At 42.7% G+C, this 20,713-nt stretch overlaps 1 protein-coding gene across 6 annotated transcripts; it reads right to left on the bottom strand.

The window, feature by feature from the left end:
* Positions 1–944: 944 nt before the first annotated feature.
* LOC131323471 (uncharacterized) lies at positions 945–11,776 on the bottom strand. 6 transcript variants are annotated; one of them, XM_058355281.1, is made up of 13 exons: positions 11,320–11,776; positions 10,226–10,475; positions 8,691–8,814; positions 7,857–7,948; positions 4,866–5,392; positions 4,571–4,778; positions 4,447–4,498; positions 4,278–4,342; positions 3,510–3,590; positions 2,936–3,031; positions 2,158–2,427; positions 1,295–1,543; positions 945–984 (listed from the first exon to the last, which is right to left on the bottom strand). In XM_058355281.1, the coding sequence occupies exons 1-12, from the start codon at positions 11,409–11,411 to the stop codon at positions 1,310–1,312; spliced, it is 2,091 nt and encodes a 696-aa protein (XP_058211264.1). In that variant the 5' UTR covers positions 11,412–11,776; the 3' UTR covers positions 945–984; positions 1,295–1,309. The 6 variants fall into 6 exon arrangements, with proteins under 6 accessions (XP_058211264.1, XP_058211263.1, XP_058211267.1 ...); XM_058355280.1 differs by having other exon boundaries at positions 945–1,543; XM_058355284.1 differs by having other exon boundaries at positions 945–1,396.
* Between the last annotated feature and the right edge of the window lie 8,937 nt (positions 11,777–20,713).

Genomic DNA, 20,713 nt, shown 5'->3' with positions numbered 1-20,713 from the left:
TTTTAAAGCAGGAAGGAACTACACGAACATCGTAGTTGGGCATAGTTTCTACAATAAGTGAGTGAATCCCACAATTGCGTTTAAAGCAACAAATTTAGCACAGAGCACACTTTGGACCTTGGCGAGCCAAATTCTGGTTCAGTTTGCTTCAGCTTTTCCACAGATTATACGCAGCGGTTACAGTTTTCCTTATCATTAACTTAAATAGTCAGAAACCTTAGTCAATTTAAATGTATGCTAGACATGGATGTTTGTGGTGGTCAATGGACCTTACCATTGGCCAGTATATGACCTGATCAATATATTTGGTCGATAAAGATCAACCATATACCTATGAGTCAGTAGAGAAAGCTTTAAAAACTTTGGGAAGTTAGTGAAACATACGGCCTCGCAAAAGTATTTGTGAAACATCATATCTAGAATTCCTGCCTTGCAAAAATCTATGCATTGTTTTGTAATTTCGATGTATTTCGGTTCTTGTTAGAATAGTCGTGTCCTATATCCATGTCCATGTTCCCGTCGTGTCTGTGTACAGTGTCCTCTGCCATGTCCGTGTAAGTGCCCCCGTGGTGTCGGTGTCCCCCGACGTTTCTGTGTCAGTGTCCGTTGGATGGCATCAGCAGCAAAAGAGCAAACAGCCCAAACGGAAATGATACTCACACAATCGTTGTGTGTTGTGTAACCAATTCTGACCGTTCAGATGTGTTTGGACGTTCTAGATTTAAAAAAAACTCTTCAAAGGAAAAGTTTAACTCTTCCAAGGGAAAATTTGAACGAATCTTGACCATTTATTACAACAATGGACGGATGGAGATTGGTTGTGTTTGATGTTTTGCACAACTGTTGTGCATGTAGCATCCTACCAGCCCAAACAACCTGTGGCAAAAGTAGAACCAAAACTAAAGGAAACGACATCAGAAGTAACAGGAATCCACGGAAACAAATATCAAACAGCTTGAACACCGGTCCAGCAATTAGAATAACCTCCATGATGAGCGAATAACCAATAGCCAAACAATCCCATACATAGGTAGATTAAAAATGTCGAAGCAAGAGTTGCTGATGACCACAACTTCATTCTAAATGGGAATGTCAATTCTATTTTTAGTCCCCAGGCTACTAATCTAAGGTCTTCGTACAACACCGCGGAAAAGAAGGAAAAACAGTCCACTTAGGACTAGCTCTGCAATAATGTTTGCTCTGATTGCATCTCGGAACCATGGAATGAAATTTTGCAATGAATATGGCCAAAAGAGACCGGCATTGAAGTGCTCATAAAAAATAATAGCGATACCTCCAAAAACGCCACCTACAAGAATGAAGCTCTTCTAAACCCCCTCTTGATCAACATTGCAATGTACGCAAGCTTCTCCCTTGAAAGAAATTTGGGCAAACCCTGCTCCATTGTTTTCATTTGCTTGTTCACTTGAACATCCCAACTTGGGGAATAACAAGAATTCTTCATGGAGGATAAAATAGGGGTTTTTTGTACAGGATAAGTTGGCCACGAATACCAATAACCACCGCCAGTAATGATTCCTATCTGCTCAAACAGAGACAACATGGATTTAGATATCATAATTTTACATACTTACTCTGGTAAAAATACCATTTAAGAAAGAAAGGATTATCAAACACTGCATTGTTCCTTTCCAAAGGAAGTTAATTAAGATGGTCATGAACACATTGAGTTTGTTTCCCTGTAGCCCATCTCTCTATTGACAAGGAAGACATTGGGATAATCCAGGAACAAGGAAATTCCAGAATTAATGATTACATCAGAATCAACTTATCTACAACGAGTTTTGTTTCACCATAGAAGTGCTAAACTTAAACAAAGATTTGGACCAAAAATGAGTAGAGCAAATGGAAAGAGAAGCGACTCATCAGGCAATAACATGAGTTCAGATGCACAAATACATGCTATCTGCTCCAATTATGCCAAGAACCATATTACCACAATTCACAACCAACTCTACCGCACTACATTGTCAATCCAGAAGGGTTTTTCTTTTCACTCTTGACCTCTCGCGAAACGAAAAATAAATAGCCAATAATCCACCAAATATCGGGAATCCTGCAAAGAACATTAGGATATGGAAATTGGCCGATATGAAACAGAATCACTTTCTTGCACAAAGTTCAGAAGCATCTTACAGTGCAAGATATTTGTGATGACTTCCCAAACTGCACAGCTTCATCCTGAATCTGTGTGGCCAACTCTCTTGTTGGCGACAAAACCAAAACACTTGGACCCATCTGAGGATTATTACGCCAGCGACTGGGATGAATAGATCCTGGAAACAAGTAACCCAAGGTTTTACCCGAACCTGGCTTGGCAACAGTTACAATGTCAAGATCTTGAAGAGCAATCGGCCATGATTGCACCTGTATAGGGGTAGATGCAGAGAACCCAGCATGGCGTACCTGCAAAAGTAACCCCTATAAGCAGATGTACAGGGAAGACCGGAAGAGTAACTGTGCTTGGTTTCCTATTGGCTAATGAGAGTGGTACACAACAAGAAGCATCATCTCCCAAATCCAGGGATTTATAGCTTGCTGATGCAAGCTACAGAGAAGAAAGGGACCTCTTCTATTGTTCAGACCAAGTGGCTCACCGAATCATCACCAACGGCATCCTTGCCATAAACTTGGGTGATTCGGAAAGCCCTTCTCAAAAGTGGCCCACAGTATAAGTGTGCTCCAAATAAGTACAAGCCCCCGAAAAGAAGGCGGCACAGTGTATGACATTTAGCTCCTCCCTGGAGCAAAATATCTCCCCTATGACAAACATTAAAGATGGAAAACAACAATGAGTCCTGAAGCCTCACAATGGACCTCTAGAAATGACAGAAAACACTTCTACTACCCAGTTCCGTAAACTTGCATATCCTTTACCCAATGCAGAGTTGCATAGTCACAAGGAAATCCATACCTCCCTAAGCAGCTCTGAAGGTAAACCAGTAGCATCAAATGAAGTAAAGGGAGGCAGCCCATTATTTCCCTGATCAGAGTTGACAAGCAAAGCCATCTGAATCCATCAACAGTCAACACGGTATCTAATGAACAATCAAACTATACACAGGATATATCGGAAGATAGAGGAGATCCAAAAAACATAGATGAAATAGTGACACGCATGTTCTTGATGGGAGTTGCAAAGCAAAACCACCCAAACTCAATCATGTACTACATTGAAGGCACATAATAGAAGACAAAGGAGATTCATAATACACATCGGAAAGGAAAAAATACACTCTGTATGCCCAGACAAATGTTTCATAAGAGAGCATGACCAACCGAAAGCAATTAGTACTGCTTGAAAACCTTTATCCTCGGGATTTTAGCAAAAGTCCACATCCAATGTTTAAAAAACAAGATCAGCTGAAATTTGAGGGAAAACTGTCGCAACAATGTTCAAGCAAATGGAATGCAGACGTACAATTAAAGCATCAGATGTCATAGGAAGGACCCTAACATAAGGGAAAAAACACTCATCAGATACTTACATTAACAGTTATTTCATGCCCACGCCGACAAGACTCTGCAGACAAATCATTTCCAGCACTGAAAGAGTCGACCTTCCCGCTCTAAATCAAAATAAGAACACTTGGTTTAGCAGCCAAAGAATGAAAGGATCAAAGGAAGTTGTATTATGGCAAATTATCAATAACTCCAATGCAGGCTGATTAACATTCTAACTATGAGCCCCCCGGTTCCGAGCCATACAACATAACTATTCCAACCAGGTTTTCCGCAACTTCAACCAAACAGGGACAAAATCAGGGTTTGATCTTTGGAGAACAGAGTGCGAGTGGGTGGGGCAAAGCATGGAAAAATTTATAAACAGAATAGATTTCTTACCTATCCTATTTCACTAGGAACCCCATTTAATTGTGCACTATTTACAGTCAAAACCTTAAACCTAAATGCATTCCCTAGTTGGGAGTTCAAAAACAAGAGAGATACTAATCAATCATACAGTAATCCATAATATTATCTCTCTTTACTGGGACAAGGAAGTTCCTGATCTTCTTGCTACATGTATCTATCTTCGTATATATGTGGTCTACTTTAAAAGTATGTTTTTATTTATGTTGTCTTCCTTAAAATCGCTAAAAGTCGTACTCACAAAATGGTAAAGGCTGTTTATTATAACACAAAGCTTCTTTTAACGGAAAACCAGAAGGAACAACACATCAAGGTTGAGAACAATTACCCCCCAAAAGAAAAACAGATGGAACAACAAAGAACATAATAAATATAACAAGGCTAACCCTTGAGTGATAATTCCGTTGCTGCACCAAGGACGAGCGAGGATGCACCACTTGAGACGAACTCGCTGTTTTTAAGAGAACATGTCAGAATCTCGCACACATCTTTCCATTCATCATAACTTACTAAGACAAGAAAGTAACTTCTGTTAAATACAATTCAAGAAATTACCTGGACAAGTCTTGACTGAACGGCCATTTCTTGCCTCCTCTTCATCAACAAACTGCAATAAAACTAGGTTAACCATTTTATTGTTCCAACCGAACTGAAAACAAAGAAAGTAAGGAATACGTACATAAACCCTAAAATGGGCAAAATTCGTAGCATCCTTTCTGCAGATCTGTCTAGCCTGTCTGAACGAATATCTTTTCCTACTCTCACGCGCCAGAGCCCCTAAACCGTGCAAGTCCAAACCACATTTCGCCAAAATATGAGCAGCTTCGTTGGCATCTCTGGGCATATGGACTACAGTGTAGTCCTCAAGCGAAGCAAAGTCCAATTCCCTTGCAAAAAAAGAATTTAATTAGTTCATACAACAAAACAAAATTAAAATAAATCTAAGAAAAGAAAAACATAGCATAATTGAATACCTCGGAGCACCGTCAATCTCTGGCACCGACAAGTGGCCTTGAAGGGCCTGCACAAGCTTGAGACAGTCAGAAGCTATTACAATCCTCCTGAAACTGTACTTGGCAACGAACGAGAGGCCATACTGAAAGGCTCGAAACTCTGCCTCCTCTACGCTCAAGAGTCCCGAGAACTCCAGACTAAAAAGTTCAAGGACACGCCCTGTGTGGTCCCTAAGGACTCCTCCTCCTCCCCCCAACCCCGTCGCCTTCACATATGCTGCATCGGTGCATAGTTGAACAAAGTCCACAGGGGGAGCCAGCCAACTACACCTCACTATTGCTCTCACGTTGACTTTATCCCTATCCTGAGTAACTGTAACCCTACTCCGTACTATAGAGTCAATAAAGGAAGTCCTTTCAAACTCACAACACTTTAGAAAGGACCCAAAGTACATATCCTGGCCCACGAAGTCTTCGGGTTCTATACCCAGTTCCTCGTATCGTCGTGTAAGCAAATCAGCATGTCCTGATGATATAAAATAAGAATCCTGCAAGAACAACGAGGTTTGAAGAAATTAATGGAAGAGATTAATAAGGCACAATAAGTGTTGTAGGAAGATGTTGCGCAGATAAAAGCTCTTTTGGAAAAATTAACAGCCACGATTTTGGAAAGTAAACTGAAAAAATAAAGCTAAAGCTAGTGCGTGTGCCACAGTGTTCCTAACTTGGATCAACTAGTATCTCTCTAAAAAGCAGCCAATTGTTGTTAAAAAAAAATCCTTACGAATTTCAACACCTGCGAACATAACTTCTTAACCGACAATCATTGCATTTGTTAGTTTTGGAAAGTAAACTGAAAAAATAAAGCTTAAGCTAGCGCGTGTACCACAGTGTTCCTAACTTGGATCAACTAGTATCTCTTTAAAAAGCAGCCAATTGTTGTTTAAAAAAAATCCTTACGAATTTCAACACCTGCGAACAGAACTTCTTAACCGACAATCATTGGCATATTCATCAAGCACAACTTAGACGGTGTTTACACTAGTGATTAACTTATGCTGAATAATTTTTTGGTTTCGTCTTTATTCAAAATTTGTTTGCATTTGTTAGTTTTACGCCAAACTTTTATGTGATATTGGTGAGTAAGGACGAGAGGAATTGGAAAAGTAAAAAAATTTGACTTTTACACAAGTATTTTGGGAAATATCCAAAGAAAAACTCAAAAAGTCAGTTTTTGGACTTTTTCTTGAATATTTCCCAAAATGCTTGTTTAAAAGTCATAATTCAACAAACGTGACTGAAATAAGCAGACTGGAAAACATAAAGGCTAGAGAATTACCTCATTCTTGTAGAATCCACCGGAAGGAAACATAGGAAGGTCTGAAGGGATAACAAAATTCGGAAGAGCTTCATACATGTTAGGAATACGTTCCTTTGGGGGAAACTTGTACATCATCGCTGAAATGGTGAACAACGATCTACTAACTGCTTCTGGATTGCTAGTAATAGTCGGAAGGTGGTCAACCTCTAAAAGCAAGCACACAGATGAACGGAGCGGGCATCCTTCGGAGCAACCTCAATCAATGCCCCTATCTTGGTCCTCAATCTCTGTATCGTAGGCCATCCTTCTCTATGATACGCCCAATCTGACTTTTGGGAACCAGCATTCTACATTCATGTTTGTATCTCATCCGTTTAAAAAATCCTTCAGACGTATCTGCAATTGTAGGGTGGACTCCCATAAGTGCGTCCTAGGCAGAGCATACCAGCGGCTTGGCATCATCAAAGTCGTCGCCTATCTTCAACTCTTCTATCTTCTTGACATAGCAATATATCGTTACGACTCGATCGTCTGAACCTGCGACTGGATCTCCAACCTTCACCCTGGCATTCGTCTCCAATTCTATTGATTTTAGCAACCTCCCGGCCTTTCCAATTACACTCTCAACGTAGTTGTTCGGGCACAATAGCCTATAAAGGATGAGGAGATCACTCCCGACGAGATAGCCGGGGGGTGATCTCCTCATCCTTTATAGGCTATTGTGCCCGAACAACTACGTTGGGAGTGTAATTGGAAAGGCCGGGAGGTTGCTAAAATCAATAGAATTGGAGACGAATGCCAGGGTGAAGGTTGGAGATCCAGTCGCAGGTTCAGACGATCGAGTCATAACGATATATTGCTATGTCAAGAAGATAGAAGAGTTGAAGATAGGCGACGACTTTGATGATGCCAAGCCGCTGGCATGCTCTGCCCAAGACGCACTTATGGGAGTCCACCCTATTTTTGCAGCTGCGTCTGAAGGATTTTTTAAGCGGATGAGATACAAACATGAATGTAGACAGTTGGTTCCCAAAAGTCAGATTGGGCTTAGCATAGGGGAGGATGGGCGTATGATACAGAGATTGAGGACCAAGATAGGGGCATTGATTGAGGTTGCTCCAAAGGATGCCCGTCGCCCCGTTCATCAGTGTGCTTTGGAGGTTGACCATCTTCGAACTATTACTGGCAATCCAGAAGCAGTTAGTAGAACATTGTTCATCATTTCAGAGATGATGTACAAGTTTCCCCAAAGGAACATATTCCTCTTGACACGATCGTGTATGAAACTCTTCCAAATTTTGTTATCCCTTCTGATTCTACAAGAATGGGGTAATTCTCTAGCCTTTATGTTTTCCAGTCACGTATCTAGTTTAGTGCTTATTCCGGTCACGTTTGTTGAATCATGACTTTTAAACTAGTATTTTGGGAAATAATCAAGAAAAAGTCCAAAAACTGACTTTTTGAGTTTTTCTTTGGATATTTCCCAAAATACTTGTGTAAAAGTCAAAATTTTTTACTTTTCCAATTCCTCTCGTCCTTACTCACCAATATCACATAAAAGTTTGGCGTAAAACTAACAAATGCAAACAAATTTTGAATAAAGACGAAACCAAAAAATTATTCTGCAGTTCATCACAGCGATCTTTATAACCCCCTATCAGAGCTGATGGGGGAGCAGGAGGAAACTGCACCAAGCTTTCTGCGCCGCTATTTCCTCTCCAAGGACAACTGACTTTGTGCGCTGCATCTAGCTGCTTGGCAAAGTCTTCTGCAGCACCTTCACCTTCATTGAAGATAATTAAAGAGATGAAACCATAAGCTAATCAATAAGCATGAAGCACTAATTCTAATGCTCCCAACACAAGGCAAGTAACTGTCTGTGAGCATCAATATGGAATATTAACAGAGGGTAGTGGCAGAGTTTCAGGTTCTACATAATAAAGCAGGTCATGATATGAACACAAAGTTTCCCTTCCATGACATCATCAAGAAATCATTTTTGGGCTGGCTATGGCTCATCATCTTTGCCTCTTTGGAAAGAGAGAATAAATAGGCATCTTAGAGTTAGAGATATTAATAGGTCCCCTAATTCGCTATAGGAGCAAAATAGTGAATGATGTTAGGACCAATGCTGCTTCTTTTTCTTCTTCGATATGTAAGAAATGGTCTATTCCTTCCTTACTGTGTAAAATAAATCCCCGGAATGTATGCCTACTAATTCTTTATACATGAGGGTAAGCCCTCCTTGATATTTGTATTTCATTGTTGTTCGTTATAACAGCACACAAAAATGCGCCATTAAAGCTGGGGCAAAGACCCAATAGATTCGCCCAGCACAGGGATTGATAGTAGGGAGTGAGGGTTGAACCCCAAACCAAAGGCTTCCTGAGGCCCCTGAGTGCCAGGTGACTCTCACCCCGCCGACCCTTGGGGTTTATTCCAACCCAACCTTGATGCCCGAACAATGGAAAATACTAGAAACAAGGTCAAAAGCTCAAGACAGTAACTAAATTAGCAAAATGCACCTTCTGTAGGTGTCCAGGAAGCTGATAAAACAAACTGCAGGTTTGCACCACATGATTCACACTCAATCTTATCAACAGCAAAATTTACCCAGCCTCTTCTAGCACAATTCAACGAACTTGCAGCCTGCAGAATAGAGGGGAAAAAGTTAAAGGTTCATTGCAAAACCAAGCACAGAGTCAAAAGTATAAAGCACCTATATCTAGGCATAGAACAAGTACTGATGTCAATAACCACCCTTACGAACAAAAGGAAAACAAAATCCACAAATTGATTGCTGATTGAACACCTAAGCCAACGGAAGAAACAGCAGTAGAAGGTAAGATTTAAGGAAAGGAGACTAGGAGAGGATTTCTTTTTCCCTGCTTTTGAGATCAGATGTGGGGGAGAAGACAAATTCCAGACTTTATTGGCAGAGCCCTAATGAAGAGTTGAAGAGCTGCAATGAATTGATCACTAATGCTTCTCTGCAACTCTACAATAATAGTAGCCGTAGGAACAAAGTTTCTCCAGAAAGGTGCCACCTAATCCTTGAGATTAAAGAAAAGGCAAATAACAAGGCATGAAGCATGTATGCGCTAACAGGGTAGGGATCTCAGGACCCCTATGCAACCATATGCTCAGCTCCTCCCACCACTTGGATCTCAAATTTCAACCTTACCAGACACTGCACTTGGCTTCCAAAGGAACTCGCAACTAGACAAAGACTCTGTGAGTAAATAAGTTCTCTATGCTTTTCTTTCTTTCTTCGGTATGTTTATTGCTTGCAACAACTGTTTTTCTTTAATTTTCATTTTTCATAGGTAAATTGCTCCCAACTACTTATTGCTTATCGTTGACAATCTTTTCTTTCTCAAATAAAAAATAGCAGTAGTGCAGCTTTCTCCTTCCCCTTAGAACTTGTGGGAAAGGCAAGCTTCCTCCTCCCCCTATCCCCTTAACACCCACTCGTGTTAGAAACTAACCAGACATCTGAATACTAAATGAAGCACCTCTTCTCAAGGGAAGGATGACATGGGACACAAAAACATCTAAGACATACCTATCTGGCTTAAGGGGGGAACTACGTCAAAGCTGGAAAGACAATTATTTCAAATCTGAAAGCAGAAATGGGGTATCCCCGAAAATATGGCACATATAAACGAACTAAAAATTGAGGGACTGTCAAGTAAACAAAGCTGGACACATTTTTGGTTTTCCAAATCACTGTTAATCTCTACTCAGATCATGAAGTAAACAATGCTGGCTACATTTCTGGCTTTTTTTTTTTTTGCTAAGCAAAAAGAAAGCCACATTTCTGGCTTTCCAAAACACAGCTCACAAAATAATTTAACTGGAATTGCGTAGGAGCTCATGCAAGACATCTATTATGAGTTTAGACTTTCCAAACAGATCCAGATGGGTACGAGTATCTATTGTACTGATCTCAATAAGAAAACACTGAAAACAAATGTTTTCATTTGGTTACATATGCAAAGAGAGCTCATGCAGACACTTTAAAGATCCAACAGACGTGTGTATGAACTAATGTACAAACCTTTGGCTTCCCACACCAATTTGCAGGCTTGAAAGTAGAAAGACGTCTCAGTAAATCCCCCCTTTCCCACGGTCTGCATGAAGGCTGTGATGATCCAAGGTCAGAACCACCAGCACTTGTGCTCAGCAAAGTCCGAAGGTTCTGCGAACCAATGCGAGATAGAGAACCTGCTTTGGACCCTTGTCCATGATCCAACCAGTCTATACTTCCAGCATTCACTGGCACAGCAGGGGATGATGCCCATGCAGAACTGATAGCAAGTCAAGGGTTAGATATGATTAACCCTCAAGGAAATGAAAGACTTTTTCGGGTGGGTGAGGGGGCACGGTTGTTAAATGATTCTTGATTATTTCTAGAGACATTGAAGAAAATTTTCAGAATCCATTAAGATTAAAACCCTCATCAATCTTCTGCAAAATACAAAAGCATGTTATGACATAAGACAACGGAAGAGGGAGCGAGCAAGGCCATCACCCACCACAAAAAAAAAGGAGGGAGAAAAAATAAAGAAAGAAGAGAACGTTCCTAATTGTTGGGTAACATGCATCAGCTAATATTTTATCAAATTTCTCTTCAATTGTTGGGTAACATACCTTATGGCTTATGGTTATATACTATCATCATCTATAAAAATCTACCGAGGGATGTTGTAGGCAAGCTCAACATGGGTTCTCAGTGCACTGCACAAAAGCGGTCAAATTCATATTTCCTCCAATTCTCCTGGTACTGCACACAAAATCTCATCCTTCGAATCAGGGTTACTTCCCAATTAAGTCAAAACTCTTCATGCCTGAGCTACCAAAAAAAGGGACGCATTTCCCCTACCCAACTCACGAATTCAATAACTACATAACAAATTCCTTTTGTGTTTTCAGCGCCTTCTTAGATAGAATGTGTATCAAGTTGCTCATTGAAAACCCTACAGAGATCGAGCAATGAACCATTGTAGAGATCGAGCAACAAATCAAGACGAGTCTTTCAAAGATTAGGTAAAAAAAACCCTAACATAACGCCCTAAATATGCATATAACACTGTACATACAAATATACATGTCGTGCAAATTGCGCCCCAGGGCAAAGAGGGGGTTTCATACCTAGCAGCAGGGGTAGGGCTTGGAGAAGATGATTTGAAGACCAAAAGCGGATTAGCTGAAGAGCCTATGGCCTCCTCCTCCTCCTCCTCCATACTCTCTCTCTCTCTCTCTCTCTCTCTCTCTCTCTCTCTCTCTCTCTCTCTTTCGTTGTTTGTGCTATCGTCGTTGAGCTCCAATTTTACTCTGATTTCGACTCTATCTCTCCGGGTTTAGTTGGTTCCAAGCCCTACTCTGGGGGTTTCTCGAACCTCTTTCTTCCTGTCCTTTCTTTTTTTTCCTTTTCTTTTTGCGATGGAAAACAATAAAACTACGAAAATGCTAATAAAGCTTATTGAACGATTAATTTTAGTAAATACTACTAGTTATTTTCATTTACAAATAAAACTATCTGCTAAAAAATGGCTCAAAACAAGAAGTATATTTTTGGTGACGTGGATTCGTCCCAAAACATAAATCCACTGATAATGACAAATAAGCACAAAACAAAGGTTTACGCGAGGACTCATTCTCCAATCGGCTAATTGGACATATTCACGGCTCATGGCACTTTTCACTATGTATAATAGTTAGAAATGAGAGATCAGTGACACCAGCGTTGCATATAGCAAATGTATATCCTCTCACTACTTATTGTAATACTCTTGTTGTTAGAGACAATGGTGATGTCTGTGGGCACACGCCCCAAAAATTCTAGTTTTGCATGAAATCGGGTGCGTCTTTTTTTGAAAAAGCGCGACGAAACGCTACAATTCAGAGTCGCCACTCGGATTTTAGCGGTGAAACACCCAAGGAACCGAACTTGAAACGTTTGCTACGTTGTTTGATTTTGAAAATGCGTAGACCAATCCGTCGTCACCTTCGATATCTGAGGTTCGGGAGCCAGGTTACGAGAGGGGAAGGGTTTTATGGCACCCCTTTCGCCCAATCCGAAGATCGGTCTCTACTCGGGCATTTTATAAAACGTTTGCATTTTTCTCTCATTGATCATTTTTTAGCCAGTTAAGGCGGGAAAACAGTTAAAGGGGATTAAGACTGTAACAAGTTGCATTTGTATGACATAATGTGATAAATATTTTTTTTTATTGAAGCTAAGTAAGAAAAATAGATTGAGAACAAGCACATGTGAACATTTTAGACAAACTGGAACACACTGGTCAAAATTAAGGCACACAGGTAAAAGTCTGTATGTACTGGCCACGCCACTGCATACAGAAGTTACCTGCGTACTTCACTCCGTAACTGGCGTGCGCCGGTAAATCTAAGTCCACAGCTTCTGTTCTCAATCCTCTGGGCTCTAGACAGGACCAGTGCACACCCAGGACAAATCACGCAGTTTAGATGACAGGATATAAGCAGTTACAAATAGCATAAGTAGATCTAAAGAAATAAAATGGACAAAACACCCCATAAACAGTGTGGAGAAATAAACAGAAGCCAAAGCCTAGCTACTATGCAAGGGCCAGCCACTGGACCCTAGAATAACTACCGTACGCCAGTCATTCCATCAATCCAGTGCTTGTCTTTGCATCATCTGAGCTCTGGAACATGACCATAAGGGTCCCAGAGGCCTTCCAAAACAAATAGAAACACATACTGAATATTGTAACTACACAGTTCTAACTATACAGAAAACTATAAACTGGTTCTTATCATGCATAAAGGTGATAAAATGAAAAGGAAATGAGAAAATGGATGATCAGTGATCCCCACGTGACCCTTGCACGCACTGCCTTAACTAGTGTGCGGCTCAATGGTACTGGCGTGCACCACTGATGACCCCACGCGACCTTGAAATCTGGCCAGCTTTAGGGCCAGGACTGGTATTGATTACCAGTCTTGACCTCTGCCAGCCCCCCTCAGGGGTCAGAACAAAAGGACACGAAAGTTGGTATACCTTTGGTTTTGAGGTAGATGGAAGGTTTGAGCTTGGAACTTGAGGCTTTATAGGTGGATGATGGATGGGAAGGTTGATGTGGGGGATAAGAATATGTTCCTTGCTTGTTCCTTCAATAGATGAAGAAAGGAAAGCAAGGAGACTTAAAGAAGAGAGAGAGAGAACTTGGGTTCTTGATGGTGGTTAACCCCTTGCATATAAATATGCAAGGGGGGTATTTATAGGCAATAAGGGCAGCTGAGGAAGCTGGTAACCAGGCTGGTTGGGGCTAGTTGGGTTAAGAAGAGAGCCTTCCATGCATTAAATGCATGGTACTTGGCTTGAAAGGAGGTGTAGGAGAGAAGGGGACAGCCCGGCCGATTTGCAATCATCAGTGGACTGTAAAGTGTACTGGGAAGCCACAAAAGTCTCGAGTACGTGGTTGAACAGGAGTGATTTGACTGAGGTAGACTGGCGTACGCCAGAAATGTACTTGCGTGCGCCGGTGGCAGCTAGGTCAACAGTTGATGATTGACACGTGGCGGTTCACCAGCGCACACCAGCATAACACTAGCGTAAGCCAATAGGGTTTTGTTGAGGCCATTTGGTTCTGGCTTTGAAAGGTTTGAAGGGTTTGAGAGGATTTTGAATGAGGTTCGGAACACTCCAAGCTCAAATATACCAACAAAATCGGAATGTTTTTGACCTTTATCATCATCGGGGAAACAAAGACCGTAAGTAAACTAATTTGGACAGGCCAGAATTGGGTGTCTACACTGTCAACTAGTCGTGATGGTTATTAGTACACGCTGTTATGGTGGTAGTCAATGGGTACGATTGTAGTCATGTGTGGTGGCGGAGCTCCTTTGTTTGGTGGCTCATGTGTTGATTACTTTCCATGGTATTTGTGGCGTTGAAAAAGATGGTGGTTTGAAGCAATAGCGGTAGTGGCAAGATTGTCACATTGAGATATAAGGGTCCGCGTCGTATCCTGGGGTTCTTTCTCCATTTTCGTTCAAGTTAGGCAAATCTATACATATGTGTGTGTCTGTGCGTCGGTTTAGGTCATTTGTCAATACAAATTGGATATTAGTGGTTAGTTTTTGTATTCTCTTAAACACTTGCAAAAGAGAGTCAATAAACTAGAAAATGCAATTTTTATATTGCTACCCCTAGCTTCTGTAATCCACAAGCTGTGGAATCTTGTGAATGGCAAGGGCACGTTGGCCCGAAGCAAAGCAAAGTATATCTATGGGGCACATCCACCCAAGCATCAAAGAAATGGCACGCAGGCCCAATGTCATTACTAAATGTCAACGGGGGCACATCGGCCCGCCCGCTCAGCGCCTATCCAGAAGACAGTGAAGTAATGGGGCTCAGTGGTAGTCCTTAGGCATCGTTATCCTCTTAGGAGCCGCCCTTAGCTTGTGTTTGCATTGTCAATTTGTGCATTCAAATTGTATACATCGTTGCATATTATGTATATCAAATGTTGAAAATAGGAAGTTGACCAATTTATGAGGGTTGTGCCCGAATGCTTACTATCATACGGTTTGGTTTGCCGAAGGATGCGATGCAATCTCCTGCGGTTTTGTTATTGTTGATCAGTGAATGCGATGAAGTCTTCCTAATCCTCGATTTGTTTGCCGACGGATGCGATTGAAAATCTCTTGAGGTATTGTTCTCATAGTTGGATGCAATAAAATCTTCTGCGGAACAAATCAACGATAGCTCCAATCCGCAACGGCACGATCTGCCCTTTCCATCAACGACAACTGGTCCTATCCAATCCACGACGGCATGATCTGCCCGTCCAAATCAAAGACAATTGGTCCTGTCCAATCCGTGTTGGCGCGATCTGCCCGTCTAAATCAATGACAACCGGTCCTGTCCAATCCACGACGGCACGTTCATCCTGAAGAATGATCTGCCGGTCCTATCCATCGTCAATAGTGATCAGTCATATCATCTGATTAATCCTCAATAACGGTTAATCCATCAACAACGATCAGTCATATTGTCCGATTAATCCTTAACGGCGATCAGTCATATCATCCGCTCCATCATCAATGGCGATCAGTCATATCGTCCGATTAATCCTCAACAGTGGTTAATCCATCAACGGCGATCAGTCATATCATCCGATTAATCCTCAACAGCAATTAATCCATCAACGGCGATCAGTCATATCGTCCGATTAATTCTCAATAGCGATTAATCCATCAACGACGATCAGTCATATTGTCCGCTCCATCCCTCAATGACGATCAGTCATATCGTCCGCTCCATCTCTCAATGACGATCAGTCATATCGTTCGCTCCATCATCAACGGTGATCGGTTATATTGTTTGATTAATCCTCAACAGCGGTTAATCCATCAACGGCGATCAGTCATATCGTCCGATTAATCCTCAATAACGATTAATCCATCAACGACGATCAGTCATATCATCCGTTTCCATCTTTCAATGATGGTCAGTCACATTATCTGTTCAATCCCTCAACGATGATCAGAATATCGTCCAATCAATCCTCAACAACCGTCCACCTATCCTGGTCCACATCGGTCTACAATTAGTGCATCTTCTAGCAGCCTTATTGCTTTTGTCTCGGATGGTCTTTGATAAGGAGATTGGCTCTGATTCCCAATAGATGGAATTCAACCTACCTGACATGACCTACCCGTGATTGTTGGAATTCTTTATGCTGAAGAAGGTTTGATCCCCAGTGGCGATGATCTGTCCACAACTGATTATTCCCTAGGAGAGTCCGCCTCCGCGTTCAATGATGGTCCACCCATCCTTGTTTGCCCAACAGAGTTCAAACTCTCTTCCAATGATCTTGAGATGGTTTGCCCGTTTTCAATCTCTTAATGCACACTTTTAAGTTCGTCTGTCTCCGTCATTCAGTGATGATCAGCCATATCATCAACGACGATCAGCCATATCGTCCATCTCAGTCACTCAGTAATGATCAGCCATATCATCAACGACGATCAGCCATACCATCCGTCTCAATCATTCAGCGATGATCAACCATATCATCAACGACGATCAACCATATCGTCCTTTCAATCCGTCAACGACGATCAGAATATCATCCGTGTTCACCCCGATCAACGACGATCAGAATATCATCTACATTCACTCCGTCAACAGCGATCAGCCATATCATCCAATCAATTCCATCCAACGACGATCAGAATATCGTCTGATGGTCCACCAGTCCACAATTGATTATTCCCCAGGAGAGTCCGCCTCGGCCTACCCCAAACGACTACCTCTACTTCAGTCTAGCTTCACACGCATCTTCCAACAACCTTATTGCTATGTCTCGGATGGTCTTTGATAAAGAGATTAGCTCTGATTCCCAACAGATGGAATTCAACCTATCTGACACGACCTACCCGTATTTGTTGGAATGCTTGTGTCGGGATAGCTTGATCCCTAGCAACGACGGCCTGCCCCGTCCAAATCTGCAGCGACAACCTGTCCTGCCCAAATTTGATCAACAAGCGGCGATTCACTCGTCCACTTCCACTTCCATCCACAGCAACGGACTGTCCATCCATTTTTCCAATCAAGTTCCTCAAGTTTACTTGTCTACTTTGCTAGTATGTTCTGCTCTGGATTGCCTTATAGAAATCTTTGACGTTATTTGTACCAAGTCGATGGTGCTTCAAGTGCCGTCAAAGAGGGGCTACTATAGACACCCCAATTTAGGTGTCTAGATTAGTTTACTTACGGTATTTGATTCCCTGATGATGAAACGGATCAAGAACACCTCGGGAATGATACGTGTTTGAGTTTTGAGTGTTTGTAAAACTCTTAAACCCTTAACCTTAGCCAAAAACTCTACTGGAGCGCACTGGTCTGGAATCGACGCACGCAGTTCAATTTGAAAGGTGTTGGTCAATGGTCAAAACTTGACCATTGACCACCCGTGGGTAGGTTTGATGCACGCGCGCTAGTCTGAGATCTGCGCGCGCCGGTCAAAGCCTGTCCCCATCACCTTTTTGGGTTGGGAAGTTTAGCCACCAAGTAACTCAAAGCCAGCCTCATGGACTGACTGACCTCCTCTCTTTCTCACTTTCCTTTTCCTATATATACCCCTCATGGTTCTTCCATTAAAAGGGTTCCAAGTTTTAAAAAGATTACAAAATCCTACAACCATTTTCACACCTCAATCAAGCACAACCGCCTTGTTCTTCAATCATCAAACATCCAACTACTCAATCAAGCCTCAAACATCAAAGCTCAAATACTCTTTCAAACCCAAAACCAAAGGTATAACACCTTTGTACTGCTTTCTGTTCTGATCCCTGAGGGGGGCTGGCAGAGCCAAGGCTGGTAATCAATATCAGTCCTGACCCTAAAACTGACAAGGTTTCAAAAACCGTCGTAGTAGGAACCATCGCGTGCAGGTCGTCTGTACGCACGCTCCACTTTGTGGCTGCGCGTGCAAGTCCGCATGGGGATTGGTGTCTTACTGTTTTATGCTTTACTTTGTATATAGATCACTGTTAAGCATGCTAATAACTTGTTTTCTGCTTTCTTAGGTTAAAACTGTTAGCTTTAGTTCAATGTTCATACCTGTTGCTATGGAGTACCTGTAACGACCCGCTCCATCTTTGTACAATATTGTCCACTTTAGACGCCCAAAGCCCATAGACTTCCCAGTAGGTCACCCATCCCTGGACTACTTCGTTCAATGTTCATACCTGTTGCTATGGAGTACCTGTAACGACCCGCTCCATCTTTGTACAATATTGTCCACTTTAGACGCCCAAAGCCCATAGACTTCCCAGTAGGTCACCCATCCCTGGACTACTCCAGGATGAGCACGCTTAACTGTGAAGTTTCTATGCGATTTGGCCCGCCCTCACGGCTTTAAAAGGCCTTGTACAAGTATGAGAAATCTTTCCTTATAAACCATAACTTGCCCCCTCCCGTCTGGACGGAGCCTGCTTCCTGCAGTACCGCCGGCCATCGAAAAGCAGGGTGTCATAATCTACCCCTCTTAGGGATGCAATGTCCTCGTTGCACAGGCCCAGCAACCTCCCCTGGGGTTCGTGGTAGCAGAGCGCATCCTACTCACCACTTTGCCTAGGGTGGGGCTCTGATACCATTTGTAACGACCCGCTCCATCTTTATACAATATTGTCCGCTTTAGACGCCCAAAGCCCATAGACTTCCCAGTAGGTCACCCATCCCTAGACTACCCCAGGATGAGCACGCTTAACTATGGAGTTCCTATGCGCTTTGGCCCGCCCTCACGGCTTTAAAAGGCCTTGTACAAGTAGGAGAAATCTTTCCTTATAAACCATGACTTGCCCCCTCCCGTCCGGACGGAGCCTGCTTCCTGCAGTATCGCCGGCCATCGGAAAGCGGGGTGTCACAGTACCACTAGGGTCTTTCTGGACATGCCCCGGAACCCAAAAACATGTAAACCAAATACTGGTTAAGTGGTTCAGATCCGTGCGCGCCTGTGGCTTACCCGTGCGCTCAGGTTCGTCTCTTACCAGCAGCTGGCCTTGCATGGGTAACTAGGCCCTTGGCCACTATTTTGTCCCTTCACTGTTTATGGGGTATTTTGTTAATTTGTAGAACTTTTTCAACCTTTAAACTGCTTAGAACTGTCTATCAACGGCCATATGAACTGTTTGGTTTGTCCTGAGTGTGCACTGATCATTTTCAAAGCCAATAGGGTTGAGAATAAGAACTGTGGGCTTAGGCTTACTAGTGCGCGTAGGTCTTGTAGTGGCGCACGCAGGTCTTGTAGTGGCGCGCGCTGTGGGCACGCAGCCTCGGAAATTCTGTTTGCAAAATTTGGGTGCGGCCCTTTTTGTTGGAAGAGCACGGCGAAACGCTTCGATTCAGAGTCGCCACTCGGGTTTTAGCGGTGAAAACACCCAAGGAACCGAACTCGAGAACGTTTGTCACGTTTGTTTGATTTTGAAAAAGGCTTGTAGACTGGTCCGTCGTCACCTTCGATATCTGAAGTTCGGGAGCCAGGTTACGAGAAGGGAAGGGTTTTATGGCACCCCTCTCGCCCAATCCGGAGATCGGTCTCTACTTGGGCATTTTATAAAACATTTGCATTTTTCTCTCATTTGATCATTTTTTAGCCAGTTAGGGCGGGGGAACAGTTAACGGGGGTTAAAACTATAACAAGTTGTGATTTATGTGGCAAAATGTTTATGGATGACTTGATTACAATGCTAAATATAGATTGAGAACAAGCACTGAGCAACCTGGACAAATTGCAGTACGCTGCCCCGCAGGGGCATGAGCAAGTTCTACCAGCATGCACTGGTCGAGCCACTGCATGTTGGTTAGACTTGCGCACGCCACAGCAAGACTGGCGTACTCCACTTATCTGGCTTCACAGTCTTTGTTTGCAACCCTCTGGGCTCTGGAAAAGGACCAGCGCACACCCAGGACAAGCCATGCAGTTTAAACAAGCAGGATATATATATATTTACAGACAGATGAAATGGCTTGAAGCCATAAAAAAAGAAGGAAAAAGGCAAAAAACCCCCTAAACAGAGTGGGGACATGAAAGAGGCCAAGATTAAGCTAAGATGCAAGGGCCAGCCACTGGATCCTGGGACAAACTGCCGTATGCCACTTTGACCTTGATCCAATGCTTGGCTTTGCATCATCCGGGCTCTGGAACATGACCAGAAGGATCCCAGAGGCCTTTTAAACAAGCAAAGAGTAAGCAATAACTACTACATCTAAACAGCTCTAAACATACAGAAAGCAGTAAACTGGTTACTTAGCATGCGAGGGTGATTGACAGAAAGATAAGATGATAGAAATAGTGATCCATGATCCCCACGCCAGTAGTGCTCGTTCTGCCATTACTGGCGTACGACATAGACGTACTGGCGTGCGCCATATCCCATCTCATACGATTGTTGTATTTCGCCAGTTTAAGGCCAGGAATAGTATTGTTTACCAGTCTGGGCCTTACTGGTTCCCCTCAGGGGTCGAAAACAGAAAAGAACGTAAAGGTGGTATACCTTTTGGTATTGAGGTTTGAAGGTTGTGTTGAGCTTTAGAGGTTGAAGATGGATGTTGTATGGTGACTGAACATCAGTGGGTGTATGGAAGTAGGCTTCTTTCCTTTCTCTTTCAATAGAAGAAGAAGAAGAGCAAAAAGAGAGGAGAAGGGAGCTTTATGCTTCTTAATGAGGCTAACCCCTTGCAAATGAATGCAAGGGGGGTATTTATAGAAAGGGAGTGACTGAGATCAGTCTGGTTTAAGGCTTGTTTGGCTGGCTTGGGTCAAGAAGGGAGCCTTCCCATGCATTAAATGCATGGGACTAGTTGATGGGGGGTGAAGGAGAGAGGGGGAGCGAGCCTGGACGAAATAATCATTAGGGGCTACTGTGGCCGACGTCAGGGTGGCACAAAAAGTCTCGTCCATGTGGCTGAATAAAGTTGATTTGACTGGAATTGACTGGCGTGCGCCAGTAAAAGCTGAGTCAACGGTCGATGACCGACACGTGTCAG

The sequence above is a fragment of the Rhododendron vialii genome, chromosome 4a, assembly GCF_030253575.1.
Source record: "Rhododendron vialii isolate Sample 1 chromosome 4a, ASM3025357v1".
NCBI classification, from domain to species: domain Eukaryota; kingdom Viridiplantae; phylum Streptophyta; class Magnoliopsida; order Ericales; family Ericaceae; genus Rhododendron; species Rhododendron vialii.
This window is presented reverse-complemented; position numbering and strand designations above follow the sequence as displayed.